The sequence below is a fragment of the Hippichthys cyanospilos genome, chromosome 17 (assembly GCF_059441005.1).
Source record: "Hippichthys cyanospilos isolate Australia breed blue-spotted pipefish chromosome 17, RoL_Hcya_1.0, whole genome shotgun sequence".
Classification (NCBI taxonomy): domain Eukaryota; kingdom Metazoa; phylum Chordata; class Actinopteri; order Syngnathiformes; family Syngnathidae; genus Hippichthys; species Hippichthys cyanospilos.
Window position 1 is genome coordinate 6,041,554 of NC_142385.1, and position 26,320 is coordinate 6,067,873.

Sequence of the window (26,320 nt, forward strand, 5' to 3'; positions counted from 1 at the left end):
TCTTCGTAATTTCAAAAAACAAGTTGAAATGTGGACTCATCAAACCACAGCAGACTTTTCCACTTCTGTCCGTTACACATGAGGTTGTCCTTGGAGATGCTGATGACGATTCTGTGTGTTATGAGTATTTGGCTTTCGCTTTGGTACCGTTTAAACTTTCATTTGTGACAACAAACTGTGCTAACAATGGTTTTCTGTAGCGGTCCTGATTTCAAGTGGCAACCACCTTTGAGGTGGCCTGAATCCTTTTTGAGTCCATGTTAGTTTCTTGTTGCAACTTGTTAAAATGTGTTGCAGACATCACAGAACATCTGAGAATATTTCCCAAACAACTATAAAATATACTTCAGTTTGAACATTAAATAACATTTTTCTGTAGTGTATTCAGTTGAATATAGGTAGAGGAGAAATTACAAATTGTTGTACTATGTTTTGAAGTATCTTTGACACAATATCCCAGCTTCATTGGAAGTGAAGTATGTGTTTCTATTTTTATATGTGCGGCAAAAACGCACAATTTGTTTTCATATGCGTGCACGTGAGTCCAGTCTTGCGTGGGACTTACCCTTCAAAACGAATTGCTATCTTGTAGACCAACGCTACGATCGCAGTCAAAACAAGACCCATTGGACTTGCACCTCTGAAAACACACAATGGGAAAACAAACCAGAAAAAAAGTCATATGAGCGAATACAGGTGCATTTTCAAGCTTATTATCGTACTAAATGTGAATACCTCTCAGTGAAAAATCCATTTCAGATTCAGCTTCAGACTGATGTGTGATATATGATTTTTGGTCACGACAATTCTCACAGCCAAGCTGTATTACTATTTCATATTTGGAGCCAAATGTAGCAAAAAAATGGATGTCCTTCGGACAGAAAGACTATAAATTGTATTTCCAATGATGTATCTGTCTGAACTGATGCCTGTTGACAGCTGAAGATGAAACATACCCAGCACAATACGGTGACCTACATTCTGCTGGTCAGAATGTGACCGACTGACACACTTTCTGTTGTTGTTGCCAGGAATTTAAAAAAAAAAAAAAAAAAAACACATTCAGAAGCTACATAAAGGATTCAAAAGCACAGCCAAGGTAAAGATGAGCACAGGGGTCAAGAAAACATAATAAGAAAGACTGTGGGTGGACCAATGAGAATCAGCTTGTACGCAAACATTTTTAGATGACGATAGCATTATTCCTCAGTCGTAACAACCAAGTGACCATCACCCATTTGGTTTTAGTTAATTACATCAAAGTGGAATATGTGAATGCCATAATGACCCCAACATGTAGTACATTAAGATGAATTGTTGATGAAGCTTATAAAACTGACCCGGTTCGCCAGGCAGTGATGGTGACACACGGAGAAGGAAAAGATGGTCAGTATGGTCATAATGACTCAATCATGCTGTCACCCCCCTGTCCCCTTTATTTACGAATACCAGTCTAATTATCTCAGTTAAGATGTCACTTGGTCATTGTGCGACATGCATCAGTAGCCAATATGCACGCATGACATTAAATTGTGTGTGTGACAAATTCTCTAACCCTTTGACATTCGTAATTACTTTTCCTGTTTTTCCTATTTATAGAATAAATCAAAACAATCATTACTGCATACTAATATACATGGAGTAAAAATCCATACAATATCAAGAAATAAGAGTTAAAACAAGAAAACAAAGTAAAAATAATAGACACCCCCAAAACGTGTGAAAAACATTAGAATAAAAATGTGTGACAAATATACAATGATGATAAAAAAATATATACCGTATATATATATACCGTATATATATATATATATATATATATATATATATATATATATATATATATATATATACACACCGTATATATATATATATATATATATATATATATATATATATACACACCGTATATATATATATATATATATATATATATATATATATATATATATACCGTATATATATATATATATATATATATATATATATATATATACACACCGTATATATATGTATGTATTGCAATTGTTTCTATAGTGAAAATACTTTATTGCATTATATTTCCAGCTATCTTCTACACAGCTGGTATATGTATCCAACTGACGAAAGGGTCCTCATATGTCAAAAAATGAAAAGTTATTTATATCTTCTAATTCTGCACCTACTGTATTTCTCTGAGTATAAGTTGAGTTATTTTTCCTCATTTTCAACACCCTTATTTTGGGGGGGGGGGGGGGGACTTTTACCCACATAATTCAAAACAGACCAATTTTTTTCCACATCTGTATAATGTGTAACATTAATTGGAATGTGAAATTAATAATATCATGCTATTTAAAATGATTATATATACCTCTAATTCCGTCTTAGAATGTTTGCACAGAACATAGCAAAAAGGCACTTTCGTCAAGCACCGCCTAATTGCCTCTTTCTTGTCAACAAGGCTGTGTGGATGATTTTTTCGGCAGACTTTGACGTATTATGAAAAAGAAAAGACAGTTTGACTTGTCTCCTTCAGCCCTCAAATGTGCGCTTGAACAACCCTGCATGGATGCCGGTAGGTGGGGGAAGGGCAATCTTCCACGCTCTGATCTCGGAACAATCGTCACTTGGGGAAAGAACATCCCAAGTAAGATGATCAGCAAATCATCTCTGAAGACTTCCATTTCAAACAAATTGGATGGGTCAGAAGATGAATACCCGTGGAACAGTAACGAGGATGTTTGAACAATTGACCGGGAGATAGGAGGAACTATTTGGCGTGTCAGATAGTCATGATGACTTTTAGGGCTTTGACAAATTAATATTCAGCTGTGTCAAAAAATAAAGCATCGAAACTTGAATTAATTTTATTGTTGCAAAATCAGTTTCAGCATTTGCGTTCACGTGCATGGGTACATTGCATTGCATTTGTCTCGTTTCTGCCTCACCCGCTCCCATCCACAAACAAAATGTATTTCGATATACGATGAAGAAATGAGTCTAAAAGAACTGCAATTGTCATTTAAATAACACATGTACATATGCTGGGAAAAAAAAGATATTCCTTTTGTTATTCTGTCAAGCAAAATAGCCTGTCGTATGATGATTCTTCGTAGCTCCACAGATAGAAGCAAAAAAAAAAAAAACATTTTTATTTGAATCAAATTGAATCAAAAATTGAATCTGAATCAAATCGTAGACCTAAAATATTCCATCTTTTTTTTTTTATTCCATGCATCATACAGTACTTGAAAAAATTTAAATATGTCCCTTCTGTTAAATACGTATACTCCATAATGGCAATATCATAAATATATGAATCTACTGTATGAAAGGCATGTATTTAAATCAGTACAAAAAATGAGCCTCAGCACACTATCAGATCATCATGACTGCATATTGAGCGAAATTGTGTCAGGTTATTTGAAAAACAAGCTGCAAATCATATCACAACTCTTCATACCATCTGGAGTGGTGATTTCTAATGCCATTCTTTATTTTATTTTATTATTATTTTTTTTTTTACTCAGACAGACCGTCTGTTGTGTCTGTGCACACAAGTGACTGTGCTAATGAATAACACCATGGGTTTGTGCACCTCCACATGGGACTTCAAGATGCTTGAATGATGCACCTCGAGAACACATAAATTGGAGCCACTATGTACCAATGCTACTAAAGTTTCACATGCCCAATTCTACCAAGATTTCAGGAAGTGTGTCTCAAAGTTGCACAGATTATCACAAGGGACAGTAGAAAAATAATTTACTCCACAAGCGATGTTTGCTTTTTCTTTGGCTTTTGTGTGTATTTTTTCTTGTGATACAGTAAATTACAAAGATTGTTTGCATAACATCCCTGTGTACAACTCAATTCAATGGGACCATCTCCAACTCACACGCCTCACTGATAAAGAGCTATAGAAAATGGATCAACGTTTTCCTTTGGGAAAATTGCTGGTAAATCTCAACCGACTTGCGTCATTGTAAAACATTATGTCGGACTTTAAAAACGTCACTGTTAAAACAAACATAAAAAAAGTTTAAAACAAGTTCAGAAAAAAAAAACATTGTGATTTATGCCGATAGCAAAATGAGCACATGAATAAAAAGGCTGTTGTGTAAGTGGGACAAAAAAAAAAAAAAAAAACTTGAGCACTTTGATGAAAATGAGAGTGAAGAGGTGTGTGGAGCAAGGAAATCTTGCCAGCAGCAGACAAATGACCTTTTCAAAATCATTAGTTGGTTGCTCTCGTCACACAAGCAGAACACATGATAATAAGTGATGTAACCAAGATGCAACAGTCCGTCTCACACTATTGATAATCCCCTTTGGTTACATTATCATGATAAGTTTACTGAAAGCGCCTCCATCAAGATTTTTGCAATGATGCTTCTGAAGTTGAATGAATGATCGACTGCATTAGTACATTATTATTATTTTCATTGAAAGAAGCAAGCAGACCGAACAAATGCCTGAATCCATCCGTGTTCACAAACAGGATCATTAAGATAAGATTTTTTCTGAAGAATTCTTCAAGCGCTCCAGTTTGCATTGTTTATTTATCTATGTTATCTTATTTTCAAATTTATACCCTTAATCTGAAAGGCTGCATTGTATTTCCTGTTTATGATCTCCGTTTGTCATTTAGCTTTAGCAATGTTGGTGTTAACAAAGGTTTTTACCTTTTTGGCTTCTTGGTTTCAAGAAAAGAACTAGCAGACTGCCCCAATGTTTGAGTCCATCCTTGCTCACACGCAGCGGCATTAAGATTAAATTCATTTTGTGTTAAGAATTCTTAAAGCACTTTTTAATGTTCAGTCATATCTTGCAATGAAAATATGTGCTTTTGGATCTGGAAAGCTGCGCTATATTTCTGTTTCCCGTTTTTACCTTCCTGAAACTGATTGGCTGTCTCGCATCACGTTCGGTGTTCCCTGGAACCAAACACGCCTATAGATGTCGTCCTATCACCCAATCACGCGAACGTCATTGACTGCAATTCAAATGTGTTGCTTGTTACGCTCTCAACGTAGTCGATCTGAACCAAACATTATTTATTTTCCCAAACCACGAAGAGCCCCAACGTAAGGATGAGAGACGCATGCGGCTCCGGAGCCGCAGGTTGCTGACCCCTGCATTAGTATACTGTATGTCTCAGCTCAGTGGGAGTCTCTGTATTTCCATTTTCTAGTGTACAAAATAAATGTTTCTGACTAAATGCATGAATACATAAATATTTAGAAATAGTCCTTTTCAACCTTTCTTTTCTTGCAATATGTAAATCTATCCATTTTGCTATGCAAAAGTCTTACTTGCAAAAGTCCTAGTTGCTTTTTGACTGGAATTGCATGATAATTTGGTGGATGAGGGAGAAAATGAGAAATGATTCTATTCAAAACATTGCATCAGTGAAAATGTATTTCCAATCGATTTCAAACTACATGAGAATGCACTAACCCTTGCAGTAGAATACGGACTTCCCTTGTACCCCTAAAAATTGGGGTACAAGTACTCCTGGTTGTACAAGGAATAACTTCGGGGCTACATGAGATTTTAACTGGGTTTCTGCAGGAATAAAAAAAATCTAATTTAATTCTTTTATGGCTGTGACAGGAACAGTACATTTTATTTTCAAATTAAGAGCAAATTGATTGGAACATGAAACAACTTATTGCTAAGATGTGGTAGACTCCTATGCAAAATGTTCAATGCCCTTATTTGGTTAAGGTTTATACAGATGTGCATTGTCAAAATCTTCTGGAGGAGAAGCCAGAAATCAAACTCATGATGTTACAGGATCGATCTTCTAGAGTTGCAGAACAAAATACTCTCACGATACAACTACAAATGTAGTTCTAATATTTATAAAACATGGATGACACAGCACAGTAGTTTTAATTCTTTTTTTGTGTAAAATATTTTACAGGAGATAAATGATTGAAAGGACCTAATAGTCTACACTAAGATGTTATTATTATTACAATAATAATTATTATATTATTATGCCTGCCTCGAAAGATCAAAATTTAAGGTCCCAATAATCTCAACTTCACTATAATAATGTTTTAACATCTTTATATTTTTAAAAAGGCTTAATACACTGACTAAGCATCATTTCTTAAATAAAACATGGACAGTATACTGCAATGTATTACGCAATTATGTGAGCCTAACAAGCAACTTATCAACCAATCACCTGTCTTGTTTCATGTGTCCTTATTTTTAATGGTGGCAAATAATGAAGTATTGTATGATTGGCCTACATTTGAAATCAGATATCTGTTCTTCTTCTTATTACTTTGTCAAATTCATTTTTTCAAACTTTGCTGTTGATATGTTGAAAAAAAAAAAGACAAAAAGTGGAGGAAGGTCATTTATATTGATTGCTTGTGGCGTTGTTTGCGCAGTGTCTGTTGGTAGGAGGTAGTATTTTCTTTTGTGAAGGAGGAGTAGTTGGAATAAAATTGTAAACCGTAATCAATACGTTGATACATTGTATGGAGAGAACACCTTTAATATGTATTATAACAGCTATCCATTCATTTTCTATAGTTGCTTATCATTTGTAATTTAATTGTGATAGTTTCTCTGCCTACAGCAAGGATTGCAAGGTATCTGGTGAAGGTGGCAGCTGTTATCAAAATTAGGTCAAAAAAACACTGAAAAGCTTGCTTATATGAGTCTTACAAAACAGCTGCCGAAAATATATGCAGGCATCGAAAGTCTAATTTCATCCAAAGCCAAAAAGTGCAAATTAGAGCAAGTACATTATCTTGACCAAACTGCACAATAGATGACCAATGGTTCATTTGCTTTGTAATAAGCACGCTTCAAAGTACCTTTCTAGTACAGCATTTAATAATGGTGCTACTCTGCCCATAAAGACACCATATCTTGCCACAAAGAGGACATAATGTGGTTTATTCAGATCCTTGTGTTTTACTTATCAGACGCAAGACTGGTTCATGTAACCAGTAATCTGGTCTAAGTGCATCTAATGTGTGTCAGCTTCCCTCCTATCCTTGTTGCACAGCAGGCTGGTAAGTGGCCTAATGCGTGGGAGTCTGGCACAGGACACCGTTCACTTTTTTCCCCTCATCTCTCTATTCATATTCTTCATTTGTATCTGCCAAAATGAAAATTAGGACCTTTTTCTCGAACGGTAAAGTTTTACTGGATGACTGCATGGTTTGAAGCCATTCTGTTGATGAAAAATGCATGTAAACCTCTTCCTACGCATGTTCCAAACGTTTCGAAGCAAAGTGACCTTCTTTGCAGGAGCTGTAGCTCATTCTTGCTTAAGGGCATGCAGAATTTTTGCAGTGCATAATATTAAATACATTTGTTTTCGCGGCTTGTGACTAACACAATCTACTGTGTACTTTCCTCGAGCACAGCAGTCTGTGATCATTGGAAAATCCATCCAATGATGGACATGAGAGAAAAACCTAACAGAAATGGAAATAATCCTTGTCAAAAGCCAAATCTCAAGTTTGGCACAACTTGAGATCCAAAATGTTCCAGAACAGGTGAATCTGAACAAGAGCTGCAAAGCTTAACTAATTAATCAACAACTACCGAATTTCTCTGAGTGCAAGTCAACCCCCACTTTTTTTTTTTTACTTTAATTTGGATGATTTGACAAAAACACGATTTTGAATCTACCCTTGATTTTAGCGTTTACATAGACTATTTGCTGTAATCATAACACATGGTGTGTATTGGTGAAATGACAAAATTACAGTACTTTTAAACGTATTTCTTCATTGTATATTGAATCACATACTCTTGCGGTTATGGGGGGTTCGGAAATGAGACAGGTGTGAGGCAATATCTGAGTTGACGAAAATGCTGAAACTAATGTTGCAACAATAAATTGATTTGACAATTCAATCCTTTTTTTTGACACAGCTGAATATGAATTTGTTGAAAAGCCCCAAAAGTCATCATCACTATCAGACATGCCAAATAGCTCCTCCAATTGAACACCTGGACGTTTGCTCCTTCCTCCACTTCATTTGTTCAAACATGCTTGTTACTCTTCCATGGGTAGTCATCTTGTGACCCATCCAATTTGTTTGAAATGGAGGTCTTCAGAGATGATTTGCTGATCATCTTACTTGGGATATTCTTTACCAAAGTGACAACTGTCTCAAAATTTTTATTGAAAAATATCGATTCATATACAACAGAATGGGTACAAAAAAAATCCTCAGATCCCTTGTTTGTAATATACATAATTAGATGGAGATAGAAAATGGCATAACATATTTCACTATTAATGTCATTTTTAATTTTTACTACTCAATTTACAGAAAAAAAAAAGATAGGGAAGCTTTAAACAAACCGAGAAAAGCGGTTGCAAATGTGTGCATACCCTTTTAACTCTTTCACTACCGATTTTTTTTTTTTTTTTAAATGATGGCATATACTACTTCTTTATAAGTCTAGGATACTTGAAAAATTACGGTACTTGAAAAATTACCACTTCCATAGATTACGTTACAGGACCTGTTTATTTTGTTTTTTGTCCCATTGGTATTTTAAAGGAATAAGAATACAAACGTGCCAGAGGTGAAAATGATCACCAAACGCCTACAATACATGGTAAACAGTGTAAGAGATAGTAACACACATATATAGCACATATTATCAATATATTTCTGCAGTGCTCGACGGTTAATTCACGAGACTGTACATCAAAACATACCTTGTTGACAGTGGGCCAGCACTGGTTTGTTGTGCATGGAAAAGTTGCTAAATGCCACTAAAATCTGTACATAGGTGTGTATTGAACCACCAAGATGCCATTTCATCTTATTGCTCACATTCCTATACCCACTGCCATTTTTTCAAAAGCGCAGGGACGCATTGTCCCAACAGGAGTGAAAGGGTTAAAACTAGTAAGCGGACCTACTTATAATTATCCAGCAGCAATATTACAGAACATCTTCCACCATATTAATGTCCCTAACTATATATATATATATATATATATATATATATATATATATATATATATATATATATATATATATATAAAACACAAAAATTACACAAAAAATATATATGAATATTTATTATTTTTGTGTTTTCTTTCTTTTTTATTTATTTATTTATTTTATTAATGTCCCTAACTATGTGTATGTATGTATATATATATATATATATATATATATATATATATATATATATATATATATATATATATAATTGTGTTTTCTTTTTTTTATTTATTTTTTACACGCATGTGTGTTTTTAAATCCTGGTAATTCACTAATGTTGAACATTGGCTGAAATGGTTGGATAGATTTTTCTAAATCGACTTTTTCCCCTCACAGCTCTAAAATGATTACATCCCTTTAAATATTTCGATTGCCATGGAGATTTGCTTTTTTCACCAGCTGCAATTCCTCTTGCATATGGGATTTACTAATTACATTGTCATCTATACAGTAATCTGAAAGCTTGAGTGGCGCCTTACATATCAATTTGAGCGTCGAGGTGAAAGCTTAGAAAAATATTGAAAAAGCTAAATTATTCAGAGCAAAAGGACAATCAAGGTAATGGAATTAGGGCCAGAGTGAGAGAAAGAAAGCAGCTAGCTGTTAGTCGCTCATTAACCTTAAGCACTTGCTTTAACTACGCAGGCAGATTTAGTAAAGTGTTTCCAGTTTCCATGGAAACACATTTCCACACCACCTCAAGAAAGCGGCACCTTGGCGAAAACATTTATTCATTGACGAGACCATTATGAGGGCCCTTCTCACATCACCTCAGATAAATTTTGCACAAATGAATCAGCCATCCATTAAAATGACACTTTAAGCTACGGACAGCAGGAGGAGGAGTGTTTACTGCTGCATTTACCGTAATACCACAAAAGCTCTCAAAGGCGCACGCAAAAAAAAAATGTTTTGTTTAGGGGCATTGCGGTAAATACGGCAATAAACACTCCTCCTCCTGCTGTCTGTAGCTATAACAGACATGGCGACCTCCGGAGGAGTGCCACCCCCATGTAATATAATTTCATGATAACTAGACCCATGGTTATATTTAAAACGTGAAGAACACTTTTATTTGCAAGTTTTTGAAATTTATGATTTTTAATGAAAAACAGTCAAAAACTTACAGTGTGATTTTAACGACCCAGCACTCAATGGATTGTGGCAAACCATTATAAATAAATCAGTTGCTTTAAGATATGCTGGATATTCAACCAAATAAATAATATACAAACAAACAGACACTTACATAAGTGCTAAGCCAAGGTAGTTAGCGGTGCTGCCCCAATACATGGGATTCTCTGTGAGGCTGAATGGAAAGCCTGTCACCTTCTCATCCATCAGAATGCCAAAGTAGTCACCTGGAGAGTACATAAGAGACATCAGATAATTACATAATTACATTAGAATCAACTCTCTTGATGTGGTGATTGTGGCTTTATGCTTCCTGCATCCTCGATGTTCCTTAATCTTGTGAGTGGTTTGTAATTATCCTTGTCAATACAATGCACGGAAAAAAGCAATTATGCAAGATTTATTTTTAAATGTGAATACATTTGTTCCTGCACTGTGGAGAATCATGTAACGAATGAATCTGTGATGCTGATGATGATAATGCACTTGTGTGTTGTTGGAAATTTTGGCATATCTGTGTTAGTAACATTTTCAGCTGAAATAATTCAGCAAAATGTTATTGTACGTCACAAGAAATAATTAGATGCCGCCATTGAAACCTGTCTCCAGCATGCACTTCTCTCACTCCACCTTTATGTCCTCTTTCCTGACAGCTCTAAACCTCCTCTTTGGTCCTTCTCTAGACCTACTACCTGACAACTGAAATTTCAGCATCCTTTTTCTTAACATTCACGCGTTCATGTTCAAAGTATTTCAGTCTGGCCTCTGTGACTATCTCCCAAAAGATGTGCTTGTACTCCTTTCCTGTCATCTTAGCTGAAACTCTTCTATCACATTACACACCTGACTCTTTTCTCCACCCATTCTAGCCTGCCTGCACATGCCTCTTCACCTTTTTTCCCCACACTCTCCATTCTTTTGGACTGTTGACCCTCCCTACTCAAAACCCACCACCATCTTTATATTTTCTCCTTGTATCTAAAGTCACTGCTATATATATATATATATATATATATATATATATATATATATATATATATATATATATATATATATACACACACACACACACACACACACACACACCGTATTTCCCGGTATGTGAAGTCTGTCATTTTTTTTTTGTTAGTTATTTTTTTGTAATTTTCTGCCAACAATAACACACTCTTTTCACTCTCTTTAACAGACTGAACATGCCTGCATGTTTAGTCTCTATTTATAGAAAATAGATGGATGGATGGATGGATATCTGTTCGTTACATAGCAGTTCAAAATCGAAATCAAGACTTCAATAGCACCTTTTTTGTCTCCTTTTGTTTTATAGTTTATTTTAGTGAACATAACACATTCTACATAATTCATGTACAATCATAATAGATAAATAAAATCACATATCCTGTGTACTTTATATAAAATTTACACATCACAAATCTACCCAAAGTTTTATACAATCTCTTATTAAATTTAGACATGTATTGTTTTTTTAATAATATATTGTTTTCACTCTTTTTAAGTACAGCCATTAATTCATATCTTTTCAGTTCTATTTGATAGTTGTTCCATAAATTGACACCTCGAAGAGATACACACATTTGCTTGCTGGTGGCTAGCAAAAAAAAAAAAATGACAAAAAAACAAAACAAAAACAAATAAACACAAAAAAACACAGACAAGACGCACTGGACTATAAGCAGCAGGGCTCAAAACATAAGAAAAAAAAATGTTAGAGGTTATTTAAACTGCTTTTGAAAAGTAATCCGACTTTGTTTAAGGGGCACTGGAGCACTGGCACACAGCTATTGGCTAATTTATCATGGATTCTGTGTGAAAGCTGGCAACAGGCAATGTACAAGAAAATGTTGCCGTGATTAAGTTGTTATTTTGCGATCTGAATTGGCGCTTGAATTTGATTTCGGAACAATGATAGAAGTCGGGACATTTCTGGAAAACATCTTGTCCCATCCCTGCCTTGGTTAGTATGACAGGGGGCCTAACTTCTGTACCTGGTGCCACTGAAGTCTGAACTAGGCCACTGGTGATTGCAACATGGTCTCCATGCAATAGATCCTCCAGATATTGTACGCGCATAAACCAATTTTAGAAAGTTTAAGCAAAAGTAATGTGACAATAACACACACAGGCCAAACATCCTGTGCCTTTGTATGCTGCTAATGTCCAAATTACATAACTACTGCAATGATGCATTAATGCTGAGACCCATACAGGTTGGATGCAATTTTGTTTGAATTGGAGAGAAATCAAATCGCAACCATTGCATAACATTGAGTTAGCCCAATTTTTGGCCTCCATTGTGACAACATTCAAAGCGAATTGCAACCTGCTGTTTTCTTGTGTGACCACTTTGGTTTCAGTATGCTGGAGGAAAAAAAAAGGCCACCTGCTTTCTTTCAAGTGTGTGGTTAGGAAAAAATGGACAAGTTTGACCGAGATGGCCAAGTTGTGATGCCAGGTGGCTGACACATTAACGCCCTGTGTAGTTTGATTATCTTTGTTTCTGCTCCATTACCTGTGACTCATTGGGGCAGAGTGACTTGAGGCGCTTAATTTAGAGCACGGATGAGACATGGGATCAATACAGTCTTGTGTGGGTAGGAAAGGATTACATTTGTGCATACATTTTCCCACTGCTGTAATTAAATTCAAATTACGAGTGTTATTGCTTCTACATTTGCCGATGAGAGGTTACGAGGCTCTGAGTGTTGATGATCACGTCACAGTGTAGGATTATTCATGTTCTTGTATTTTAATTGGCGCAACACTCTGACCCAATTGAGGACTAAGGTAATTTTTCAGTTCCACTCAGTCTCTTTAATCAGAGGCCATTCACAATTTGTTCAATACAGTCACTAGTGAGCATACAGTACATTAAATCTATTAGGGTGAAAAAGGGACCAGAAAGGAAGCTGGCAGAATACAAAGTACAACCAAATAAAACTCGGGAACAAGCTTGCTACTAAAGACGGAACTAAAGGCATAGGAAAACAAAGGAATGTAACTCACAAAAGGTAACAAGGTGCTAGCATAGATGATACTGGAACAACAACTGTTAAACAAAGACAATGACCTGACAACTAACTGAAAGCCAAGTGGCAATTAAATACACTACACACTAACTAGGAAACATGAAACAGCTGGGTGGGAAAATAAAGACAAGGGAAGCTGATTGGATGATTTACGGGGGCAGGTACACATAGACAACGGGTGAATCAAATCACACTAATGAGGACAGACGTGAGGGAAAGAGAACAGGAACATATATGAAAGCCGCTCCTTAGTAAATTCGTTTAATACAATTTTGAATGAGGCTGTAACTAAACAAAAAGTTGAAAAAGTGGAAAACTGAGGATACTTTCCATAAATATATATCCATAAATAAAAATAGATGCTTTCTTGCTCTTAAACTTTACTTTCGCATTTCCATCCATCCCTCATATAACGTATCACAATCAATAGGTTAAGATAAAATATGACTGATGGAATGGCAAAACACAACTAACCACCTCATTCCAATTCCACTGGTCACCTTTCGTCACTTCCTAGGGTGAAAGAGCTCACCCTGTGTTGTCACCTTGGGGGACACATGCATACAATTGGCAAGTATATAGAATAAAACACAAACAAGTTGCTTCAACTGTGAAAACAAAAATAAACACAGGTATCTTGTCAATGACTCATTACAACAACTGACCCAGAATTCAAATCCTCAACTGACCCACAAATCAAATCCAAACGCCTAACCAAAATTCAAACTATGATCCCTAAAATATGCAAATAAAACTATACTCATTCAAAAGGTAAATGAGCTCGATTAATTTACCTGATAAACAGTTGAAGAATTTAGATGGGCTTTAATTGACGTCATCGAGCCAACAATCACTTTTATGACCTGACCTCAACTTTGTGATCATGTATTGTAATTGTAATTTCAAACCATGGAAACTAATTACCAAAGAAACCAAGTAAAGGCAAAAAATTATTAATTTGTTTAGTTGGTTGCACCTAGATGTATCCCATTCACTGCTAATGACGGAAATAGACGTTAAACTTCATTTTTTACTAGGTTGTCAGGGAAATAAGGGAATGGGTTATAAAACCAAAATAATACTTACCAAGGAATGTCCCAGTGAATCCTAGAGCAAGGAAGCTACTGACTACAAGCAGAGAGCCCACTGCTATGAGAAGCACGCCCATATTGAAGACCTCATTCCTGTCTAGTATCTCCCACCTGGCCTGGGTCCTCATTGCTATGGTCATGCTGCAGAGAAGACAGAGCACAGTGATGACATTTGTGTTTTCATTCGAATGAAGTGGCTTGTACCGGCAACTGTAAAGCAATTCAAGGCAAAGCTAACTTAATAAACCATCATTCACAGTTGAACAGATCCATTGGGAACAACATAAATATTCCTGTTAAATTTTCATTCATAGCACCCAGTGTTTCTATTTTGAATGGTTTTTCTGAAGTAAATATATGTAATACCCGCATTGTGACAGACAATGTTTTAAGTAACTGTTAAAGAGATGAGTGAAGACCATGAGAGGAGTGATTAATTCACCCATGTACAGTATTTCTAACATAAAAAAAAAGAAAAAAAAAGAAATAACTCGAATCGGAAGTGTGGGACTGGTATTCAGCCTACTGTCACTTCTAAGAAATGGTATTAATAAGAAATAGAAGCAAGGTCAGACGAAAAGTGCCAAGAGAACCCAGTGACCTATTTAAACTTTTTTTCTTGAATTCATGCTCATATGCGCTAGTTATATACATAAATGAAGTTGGTCATGGGGTCAGCCTTTTGTGGTGCGGAGTAATGAAATGATGTTTTTTTTAATTAATCCACATATAAACACGTTATAATATATTGCAATGCCAAACTTTTCATTTACCTTGGGGACAGATATTTTTATGGACGGTCATACTCCAAATCAAGCAACAATATCAAGTGGCCATTTTGCCACTTGATGACAGAAAATGACATTGCATGGGCTAAGACAACGACCAATCATATCATGTTGACTTTCTGGATTTGCTCATGTGATGTTAACAAGCTGAGCTTCTTTTGCTTTTGTGTTTAACTAACAGGAAGTTATTGACCTTGTTAGATCTGTCCATTGTTAGAACGCCAACACTTAGGGAGACTCATGGAATATTTTTGTTCATACTCATGTGCATACTTATTGGAAATAAACAATGAATATGCACATTCACTTTGTAAATTATATAAAAGAGCAAATGAAATAAAACCAAACAATATATATTAGAGACCAATTTTTGAATAATATTAATTCAAACGGGAAATAAGTAATACTGTCATTTACAAGGCTTAAAATGATTATATATACCTCTAATTCGATATAGTTCGCGTCCGTTTTAGAGTGTCTGCACAGAACTTCGAAAAATGCACTTTCATCAAGTGCTGCCTTATCGTTGTTGTCAACGACGAGGCTGCATGAATCATTTTTCCGGTGGATTTTGATGCATTATGAAAAGGAAAGGATGGCTTGACTTGTCTCCTTCAGCTCTTGGAGTAGAGCATGGACAAGCCTGCATGGATTTCGGCAGGTAGGGGGGAGAAACAGCAAAGGGCAACCTTCCACATTGATCTCACAAAAGTCATCACTCGGGTAAAGAACATCCCAAGTAAGAAGATCAGCAAATCCTCTCAGAAGAACTCTTGATGGGAGGGGCATTGCGGGGGTAAATTAACAGTACTTAAATATACATGACTAACTAATTAACTGTGAGGCAGACACAATATTAACACTGGTGCAATATTTTGATCATTTTTGGGACATTTCCTCCAGGTCATTCTTGCAGTATTTTAGCCAAGGGATGCCACACTTAGTGTGATAACACTAGTGTGATAGTGTGATAACATGGTCACCATGTCACCATCTGGGTGAAATTTCGGCTCGTGAGTGTCTTCTTTCAATACTTTCTCTTTGTTGTGAAATGCAGCTATCCACTTGCTCCCCATATTTTCCTTTACAGGAAAATGTTTGGTTTATTTACTTTCAAACACTTATGTTCAAGTGGCCTGAAGTGACTATTTCAATGTGGCACTGAAAACGTCAGCATGAAACTGAGATTGACCTTTTCCTGTTTTTTAATCTTTTTTTAAATCTTCAAAAGCCCTTGTAATGAGAAGTCTTGCTCCGGACGAAAATGTTTGACGTCATCAAGATCCATTAAGCAAAATGTCATCTCAACAGGCCCCCGTGCACACAATGTGAAATTACTGGATGCGGAACCATTCTCTACAATTCGAACGAAGCAGAAAATAAAGATGTACAGCACAATATTCAAGCAAATCACATTTTATGACGGCATAGTGACTTCCTTGTGTCCTTGCTTAAAGGTTAGAAATTTTATTAAGGGTCAGTTGCGATTGTGATAAAAGTAATACTGGTTTGAACAAAAGGCAGGCAAAAATTTGTGTGTCAAATTCATTGATCTTTCTGCATATAAAATGAAAAAAAAAAAAAAAAAAAAATATATATATATATATATATATATATATATATATATATATATATATATATATATATACACACACACACACACACATATACATATACACACACACACACACACACACACACACACACACACACACAGGTCGATAAAATACAACTTTGTCCAGGACAGAGAAAGGGAGAAACATCATATAGATCCTGAACAGGAACACCATCAGGAACACCATTTTTACTGCCATCTCTAGAAAGATTTGTATGAGCTCGCTGGATTATTTAGAACAGGGTTTCTCAAACCTTTGGGAGCCAGGGACCCCTTTTAAAAAACAAATTTTCCAAGGATCCCCAATGCAAATGTTTGTGAAAACAGGACGAAAAAAGCCGAACATAAGTGTCTTAAAAATTGCAAATTGCACACCTCCTTATAACAAACCGGGTCAATTTCCTGCCAATTATTTAGCCGAAAACAGCAATATAAAATAAGATGCCGCTTTAGCTTTGCTGGCTTGATCTTCTTATTAGCAGGCAATTGTAGTTTTGAAGTACCGTATTTTACGCACTATAAGGCGCACCGGATTATAAGGCGCACCCTCAATTAATGACATATATTAAAACGTTTTCCATATATGGCGCTCTGGATTATAAGGCGCACCCTCAATTAATGTCATTTTAAAACTTTTTTAATCACAGTCTAGTAATACTCAAAATAATAACTCAATAACTCTAAACGCTCAAGAGCATAATAACTCAATGTCAATATGACCAACCTTGTTCAACTGTAAACACACAAAAGAAACAGGTAAAGCTTACTTTATCAGTTCATTCCCCAACAACGAATCCCAATCTCAATATTGATCCATATACTGTATAAGGTGCACCGGATTATAAGGCGCACCATCATCTTTTTAAAAAAAGCAAAGGCTTTTAGTTGCGCCTTATGATGCGGAAAATACGGTACCTTGCCCAACACTGATTGTGTTTAATTCAGCACCGGCAGTTTTCTTTTCGGACTCTTAATAGTGGCTCCCGACTGATGTCTGGCGATATGTTTAATGATTTTTAATTCATTTTGTGAATCCTGTAGACTTGTTGCCTGCAGTCATTCGACTACTGTGCTCAGAGTTCACCAGACCTCTGGAGGACAGTGAGGTGGGGCGCGTAGACATGCATGCCTTTTCTCTGCAGGGGGCTGAAAATAAATGTCTGAAAAGCACTGCACCTGGAGTACCGCATCAAAAATGACTCAAAATCGAAACTAGGTTGGGGCTTAATAAGAAAAAAGTGGGTTAGGGGGTCTGTGCAGTGACTCTTATGGAGCTGCGTCTTTGTTATAAAGGAATTGCCTAAAAATGTAGTCACATCAAATCAGACAGAAAGAAGAACTGCGGGGCTATGTGTTAAGTAAAATGGACTTGTATGAAGTACTGCTGGGATTGGGATGAGAAAAGAAATGAGAAACGGGACATGGACAAGATTTTACTTAGATCTCTGAATAGGCTTGTACTATTGTTAAAACAGATTAAGGCTTTAGCCATATTGTTAGCCAACTATAATAATCACTGTATGTTTTGTGTTCACTGTGTTATTCTTTTTCTTACACACTGCTGAGGCTTGGATTCACATGAATGAATAACTGACAATAGAAGCGATCATTACTTGACCTTAGACCCTGTCAAACACTGCTGGCGGTGCACGCTTGTCAGCTGTTTCCATTAATATGAACACACTGAGTCATTTTATAAGTGGCCCGATTTTAATTTGTCCCTTTCTTATTAATGGCTCGACTGTGGTTCATTTGTCTCTCAATCAAAATATAGTCGTTGCCATGTTACTTAACTCCATGCCATGCTTAGCACCATGCCAAGGAATATAATTATGTTTCTTAGAGGTGGTATAATGTGTCATCGCAGCATAAAGGCAGTATAAAAATAAAATAAAATAAACTCTTTTGTCAAAATAATTGTAAATATAGTGATTATACATTTGCTAATCACTACGTATAAACTCTCAATCATAAGTCAAATTGGGGCAAAAAAAAAAGGCCTACAGGCAGCAGTGTAACAGTCTATCTAGCTTTTGAAAAACAGGAGGGAAAACTAATGAATATTCAGTTTTAATATTAATTAGTATAGCGCAATCTACAATTTGCATACTAGAGAGATGATCATTTTACAGTCATCACACACTCTATTTGGTCTAGATTATCGGTACTTTAATGCATGGTTAATCAAAAATCAATTCCACCTGACTGACAGTGTTCTCAATCAATTGAATGACTAGCAGATTTCCCTATCTATGGCAAGTGCAAAGAGAAGAAAACGGAGTTGGACACAATGCACGTGAAACCTTGACCGATACAGAATGTAAAAAATGAAGCCCAATGTTGTGTCAACCATGAAGTCAATTCTGGTCATATTTCTGTCCTTCAAAACAGGAAAAGTGGTTTTAATGTGTAAAAACATGGAGAATAAGGAGCGCTATGAAGGTCAGAGTAGGAAGCATAAAAAACCCGCTTGACAGCAAGTGGTTTCATCCATCCTTTTTCTGTACCTTTTATCCTGCTCAAGGTCACTGGTGAATTGGAATTCAGGCTAAAAATAGCGCTTGATTTTTCATTCATTTGCTTTTGACCTGTTTAGTTTAAATTCAATCATTTTAAACAGATTTAAAATCACGTTTGTTAAAACTGTACTTTTGTCCGTCCAAAATGCTTATTAGCTTTAGTATTAGATTTCTTTTTCTTTTTTTCTTTTGTTGTTTTCTATTGGTTTCATGTTGCAGCATGGTGAATGGAAGTGGGGCAGGAGGAAACAGCAAAAAAACTGCGAGAAGCTGGTAGGTCGTGGCTCCAAAAAAAAATATATAAACAAAACTGAGATCGGATCCACAAGAAAATACAGGATGCGGAAGATGGTGAACTCAGTCAGTAAGACAGAACGAGACACATAAGACAGTGCGAGGAAAATACAATGACCAGACAAATACGTGGACAAACACTGGGGCTTAAATACACGCACAATAATTAGGAAACGCGTAACACCTGGAATGAAAACGAGAGGCCAGGGAAACGGATTGGCTGAGACATGGGGGCTGGAAGATGCATATGACAGGAGGAACAAATCACACAACGACAGACGCAGGGGGAAACACAACATCAACCTAAAACTGAATTGAACTGAAACTTCACAAAACTAAACCCACAACTGAAAAGAAACTCTGACAGAACATGACATTTGGAGTATTTTTTGAACCTCCGCTGCAAATATATCACTGGACCAACAGAGACTACATAAAGCTGCTTTAGGATTTAAGAAATCTCAATGATGAAATGTGCAAGAAAGTGAGCGAATTGCATAGGTCTCAAACTCCAGTCCTCGAGGGCCGCAAACCTACATGTTTTTCATGCCGCTCTCCTAAATACACCTGATTCAAATGATTAGGATAAGTTACAAGCTCTTGCAGCGCTTGCTGATGAGCTAATAATTTGAATCAGGTGCGCTAATGACAGAAGCATCGAAAACATGCTGGATTGCGGCCCTCGAGGACTGGAGTTTGAGACCTATGTTTAAAGTGATTCAGCATGGACATCACCAAATTACATAGGATATGATATATGATGATATTTATAATGAGGAAATTTAGTTCGAAAATAAAACTCTCTCCATTGCACTGGACTGTTGACCCTATATACATAAAATCTCATCTCTCTGTAATTTCACACTTCCACTTGGGTCCTTCTCATTCACACACTCCCTCTCTTTTCCAGGGCCAAACTCCACCACTCAAGCTTCTCCCCCACTTTTTGCCTACTCTCACTATTGATCATAATGTAATTTGCAAACATCATCGCCCATGGAGATTCCTATCTAACTTCGTCTGTCAGCATGTCCATCACCGTAGCAAACAAAAATGTGCTCAGGAGTGATCTCTGATGTAGGCCCACCTCCACCTTTCAATTAAAAAAAAAAAAATATATATAATAAAGTATGTAAAATAGAAGGAGAGATGACTGTAATTTTCTCGTTGAAGCAACCTACCCAAGGCAAACTAATTTGTCAGTGCTTGAGGTTTCCCTGTGTTTCTATCTCAGGGGTCACCGACCTTTTTGAAACCGAAGCTACTGCTTTGGTAGTGAGTAATATGAAGGGCTACCAGTTTTTGCGAAGACCCTGCTCATTTTATTGATTCCTCACAATAATTAAGAAACAACTGTAGTAAATATGTAAATCAAGTGTAATATATAATGTAATATATATGTCAGAAATTCATAATTCATTGTTAATTTCCTAGAAAATCACAATGTTCTACCACTTGTAAACTATTTGCAGAACAGGTCTGCCAGAATGTGATCCTCTGGGGCTACTCGGTGCCCGCGGGCACCACGTTGGTGACCCCTGCAAAGTCTTCAAACAGAGGGGAGCGGGTTGATTTGCCAGTGAGGGTTCTTGAAAAAGCATCATGTAAAATGCAGTCACATTTACTGCTGGCATTTCAATAAAAGGTTTTAGAGTGCAGCATTGATCTGACCTACATTTTCATCTGACATAGTGTTTCAAAATTAAGTTGTTTATACAACAACAAGTGCAGTCATGGGCAGCTGACTTTCAGTGTTATGAATCCACCACAACATTTATTTATTTATTTATTTATTTTCTCCTACTTCACTCTTAGAAACATAGGTAAAGGTTATGAACTCAGTGAATTGAAGCTGTGTTCCTAAAAATGGCATCAATATTTAGTCAAGCCTCCTTTTGTAGCAATAACAGCCTCTAAACCCCTCCTATGGCTTCCAATGAGGTTCGAGACTTCTGACTGAAGGTAATTTCTTCTTTACAAAACATCTCCAGTTCAGTCAGGTTTGATGGTTTGCGAGCATGGACTTCCCACTTTAAATCACAGATTTTCAGTAATATTCAGGTCTGGGTCGATGCCCATTCCAGAACATTGTAATTGTTCCCCTGCATGAATGCCTTAGTAGAATTTGATCAGTGTTTAGTATCGTTGTGTTGTTCAAGTATCCAGCCATGGCACAACTTCAACTTTGTCACTGATTCTTGAACATTGTTTTTCAGGATCCTGTTGATACTGAATCCATGCGACCTTCAACTTGAACAAGATTGCCAGTACCTGCACTGGCCAGACAGCCCCACAGCATGATGGAACCACCACCAAATTTTACTGTGGGCAGCAAGTGTTTGTCTTGGAACGCTGTCTTCTTTTCTCACCATGCACACTGCCACTTGTTATGTCCAAATAACTCAATTTTAAATTCATCAGCCCATAGTACCTTATTCAAAAATGAAGCTGGCTTGTCCAAATCTGCTTCTGCATACCTCAAGCTGCTTTTTTTAAAGCATACGCGCAGAAAAGGCTTCTGCCGCTTTACTCTCCCGTACAGCATTTCCTTGCGCAAAATGCGCTGAATAGTTGAACGATGCACAGTGACACCTTCTGAAGCAAAATAATGTTGTACGTCTTTGGAGCTGGTCAGTGGGTTGAGTTTGACTGTTCTCACCATTTTTCGCCTCTGCTTATCTGAGATTTTTCTTGGCCTTTCTTGCCCAAATTTATGCACCTGCCTACTTTTGTTTAAGAAATTATTGCATACTTTCTGCAAATCATATAAACTTCTTTCCACTTCTCAAATATCACTGCTATATGATATATTTTACTGAAATTGCTGATCCGAACCACCATTGATTCATAAAAGGAAGCTCTTGAAAATGATCAGGTGAGCCCAAACCTTTTCATACCACTGTAGAGAGTCATTGCCATTAAATGTACAGTGTAGGCGCCAGACTTTTATCAATGAAATATTAAATTTTTGTATCACTATTTCAAAAGCTTGAAAATGGTTGGTGATAACAGAATACTGCAAAAGTTGCTTGTTGCAATGTGGCTATTTCGGTGCTTAGCCCTAAACTGGGCACAGCGGCTGCTTTTGGCCTAAAAAGGATAAACGGCCTAAAGCGTTCGTAACTACTTAAATTCTAACATACAACTAAATTTCTCTCAAAGGCTGAACATTCTTGCCTGTTTAAGACTTAAAAAAAGAAAGTAGTGTGAATTGTCAAACAAAAATTGATTATCCATGCACACCTGCCAGTAGCAAGCGCGTTTATTTTTTTAGTGAATCTGCTAGTTAGTCCTTCCGTCAACATAGCATTTATTCAGACAGAGATGTAGTTAATTCAGCATGCAATTTAGCACCATGGCAGTAATTTGTTTCCCGTTCATTATGTTGCTGAATTTGTGTGTGGGGAAAGAAGTGAGCGAGTGTAATATTGTGCAAAAAAAGCATTCAATTTTCCATTCAAGTAATCAGAAATGTGATCCCTATTATTCACTGGTCAGTGCCCCACTGACACATAAAAGGTGGAAATTGACACCATTTAACGAGGTTCGAGACAAGAGCTGTTTTTGATCGCCACTTCGAGATTTCCTGTAATCTCCCATAGTTAGTAATATGTTTATAATTCTGGTTTGTATTGTGATGTCACAAGTTATATTGAAAATAATTGTTGAAAAATGCATTTAATCGAGATTAATTATACAATTTTTTTGCTTAGTTAGAAAAGATGAACGGACAGAGAGAGATAGAGAGATAGAGAGATAGATAGATAGAGGGAGAGAGAGAGAGAGAGAGAGATAGATAGATAGATAGATAGATAGATAGATAGATAGATAGATAGATAGATAGATAGATAGAGAGAGAGAGAGAGAGAGAGAGAGATAGATAGATAGATACCCCAAGAAGTCCCTTTATGAACCTCCAGGGTTGCATGTACCTCTCACCACTGGTCGACAACTATGTTTTTCTAAGTGCTGTTCCCAGGCAACGCAAATCGCCTGAGAAAGAGTGTAAAGTCTTCTGTCGCCATTTTGAACCTTAGTGGGTAGTGTAGGAGTATGCGTGGTATCAAGAACAAAATGTGATGTAAAAATGCTGGAATTAAGAAATACAAATGATAGTTGAGCGAAATGGTGGCCTTGTGGTTACCGATTCTGCCTTACACTTTAAAAATGGGGTCCAACACTGACTCTCACAAATACTTTTTTGGAAAAGGATGAATTAGTTCCACTTACCTTAATTGAAATGCATCGCTATACAGTAGTGGATTATTTACATTCAATAAGGCTCCTTAGATGAGATATAATACTTGTGACATTTTATGAAAACGATTATTATGGTGCTATTCTGGCCACAATGATTGATTAATCACAAAATAAATAAATAAAAATAAAAAAATGTTGTACCTGTGGCTGCGAAACACATTGAGGAGGATGATAATGAAACCCAGGAAGTAACAAGCCAGATAGGGGCTTCCAAACATCTTGGAGAGTTTCTGTGTCCGATGCTCCCATCTTGCTACCTAAAATATCAACGGAGAGGATACGGTGACCACAGCACTATACCTGGAAATGGGGATGTGCTTTTTGAAATTCTTCAGGTTTCACTTGTACATGCCTGAATTAATGCGCAGGAGCAATATGAGGGGAAAAAAAATCCTTTGAAATGAATGAAATAACGACTATGGACGGTTCCCTGCCAAACTCTAAATAACCCTCTGTGGGTTGAGGAAGTGCGTAGATGGCTAGATGGCAAAGCCAGAAAGAAATAGACATCGCCATGGCAACTTTTTTTTTTTTTCCAATGGAAAGAAAAGCATGAAAGGAAGAGCAAGAATAAAGACAAGTCTGAACGGAAATGGACTTCATGTGGTGATGAAAGGCAGGTGCTGAATAAACCAAACTGAGATTCTATTATGAACATGTAGAGTGATTACAGTACATGTGAAAATGAAAGTTTTTTGAGGCATGTTCAGAGCACGATTTTGTCCTACGGTAACTAGTCCATTAGACCGGACAGCCGCTGTTATTATATTGATTTAGGCGATGATGAAACTTATCACAAATCAAAAATCAAATAAATTACCGTATTTTCAGCACTATAAGGCGCACAGGATTATAAGGCGCCCCCTCAATGAATGACATTTTAAAACTTTTTCAATCACAATATAGTAATACTCAAAGTAATAACAATAATAACTCAAATAATAACTCTAAACAGCATAACTCAATGTCGATATGACCAACCTTGTTCAACTGTAAACACACAAAAGAAACAGGAAAAGCTTACTTTATCAGTTCATTCCCCATCGACGAATCCAAATCTCAATATTGATCCATAAATAAGGCGCGCCTGATTATAAGGTGCACCTTCAGCTTTTTTAAAAAAAATAAGGCTTTTAGGTGCGGCTTATAGTACGGAAAATACGGTATATAACAATGATCGTCTGCGATGTGTTTTTGTTTTTTGTGGGATTTTTAATTTGCAGTTGTGTTTTGTCTTTTGTAATGTGTTTTGTTTGTGATTTTTGATTTACGGTTGTGTTTTGTCTTTTATAGTGTATTCTAACATTTTGGTAACAGTTTTTGATTTGCTAATGTGTTTAGTGTGTTTTTGCTTTTTCTTTGCAATTTTTGATTTGTGGTTGTGTTTTGTTTTCAGCAGTGTGTTTTTGCTTTTGTGTTTTGTGATTTTTAATTTGCAGTTGTGTTTTGTCTTTGGAAGTGTGTTTTTGTGTTTTTTGGATTATTGATTTGTAGTTTTGTTTTTTCTATTGCAGTGTAATTTTTTTTCTTGTGATTTTTGATTTGCGGTTGTGTTTTCTCTTTTCTAGTGTGTATTTGTTTTGTGTTTGTGATTTTCAATTTGTAGTTGTGTTATCATCGGTGGTACATTATTGATTTTTTTATTTGCTATTTTCTCCTTGTGGTTGTGTTTTGTCCTTCAGAGTGTTTTTACATTTGTATTGCATTTTAGATTTGTGGTTGTGTTTTTTCTATTATAGTGTGTTTTTGTTTCTTTTTGATTTATGATTAATGGTTGTGTTTAGTCTTTTGTCATGTGGTTTTGCCTTTTTGTTTGCAATTTTTATTTTACTGTTGTGTTTTATCTTTTGTAGTGTATTTTTCCTTTTTTGTGATTTTTGAATTGCAGTCATGTTTTGTCTTTTACAGTTTGTATTTGGTTTTGTGTTTGTGAATTTTAATTTGTGGTTGTGTTAAATCATATCTTAAATCGTTTTGCTTTTTTGTTCGCGAGTTTTGATTTGTGGTTGATTGTTGCTTTTTGTAGGGTGCTTTTGCTTTTATGCTTGCATTTTTTTGATGTTCAGTTGTTTTCTTTATTTTTTTTTTTTATTCAATTACGAAATACTTGTTAACTTTGCTGTCTTGCTGAAACTAAAGGGCCATAACATTGGACAAGATGACGAGGCTAGGTCTCAGGAGGATATACTGGTATATGAAAGTTTTTTTTTTTTTGGTTGCCAAAAATGGCTGAATAAGTTGTTACTAAACGTTTTCTACAATAAAATCTAGTTGTTGTTTTTTTATACTGTATACATATTTGTTCGTCATATTATGATATAATTTAATATCGCACAGCACTACGACTAAGTTCAAATATCCACCCTAAAATATTGACCAATGGATGATGATGTTTTCACCCTTCTGAAGTTTGACATGCAAAGAGTAGAGGACAACAATCATTTGAAAAGTCCATTTTGCATGTAATCGATATTTAACAAGAGAGAATTGACAAGAATGAATTAACATCATGAATCTCGGATGATCAATTATATGCTATACTATTCCTTTTTTTCCTTTCATCATCTTTCATCAACAAAGAAGAC

At 36.1% G+C, this 26,320-nt stretch overlaps 1 protein-coding gene across 4 annotated transcripts in view; it reads right to left on the reverse strand.

Moving 5' to 3' along the window:
* The window catches only part of pemt (phosphatidylethanolamine N-methyltransferase), a 52,054-nt gene that overhangs the window by 7,008 nt on the left and 18,726 nt on the right, over positions 1-26,320 (reverse strand). For all 4 annotated transcript variants that reach the window (XM_088439762.1, XM_088439758.1, XM_088439760.1 and 1 more), the window contains 4 exons: positions 23,877-23,992; positions 14,255-14,400; positions 10,240-10,351; positions 566-640 (listed from right to left, as the gene is read on the reverse strand). In XM_088439762.1, coding sequence (XP_088295888.1) covers positions 566-640; positions 10,240-10,351; positions 14,255-14,400; positions 23,877-23,992 — 449 coding nt within the window. The remainder of the gene's footprint in view (positions 1-565; positions 641-10,239; positions 10,352-14,254; positions 14,401-23,876; positions 23,993-26,320) is intronic.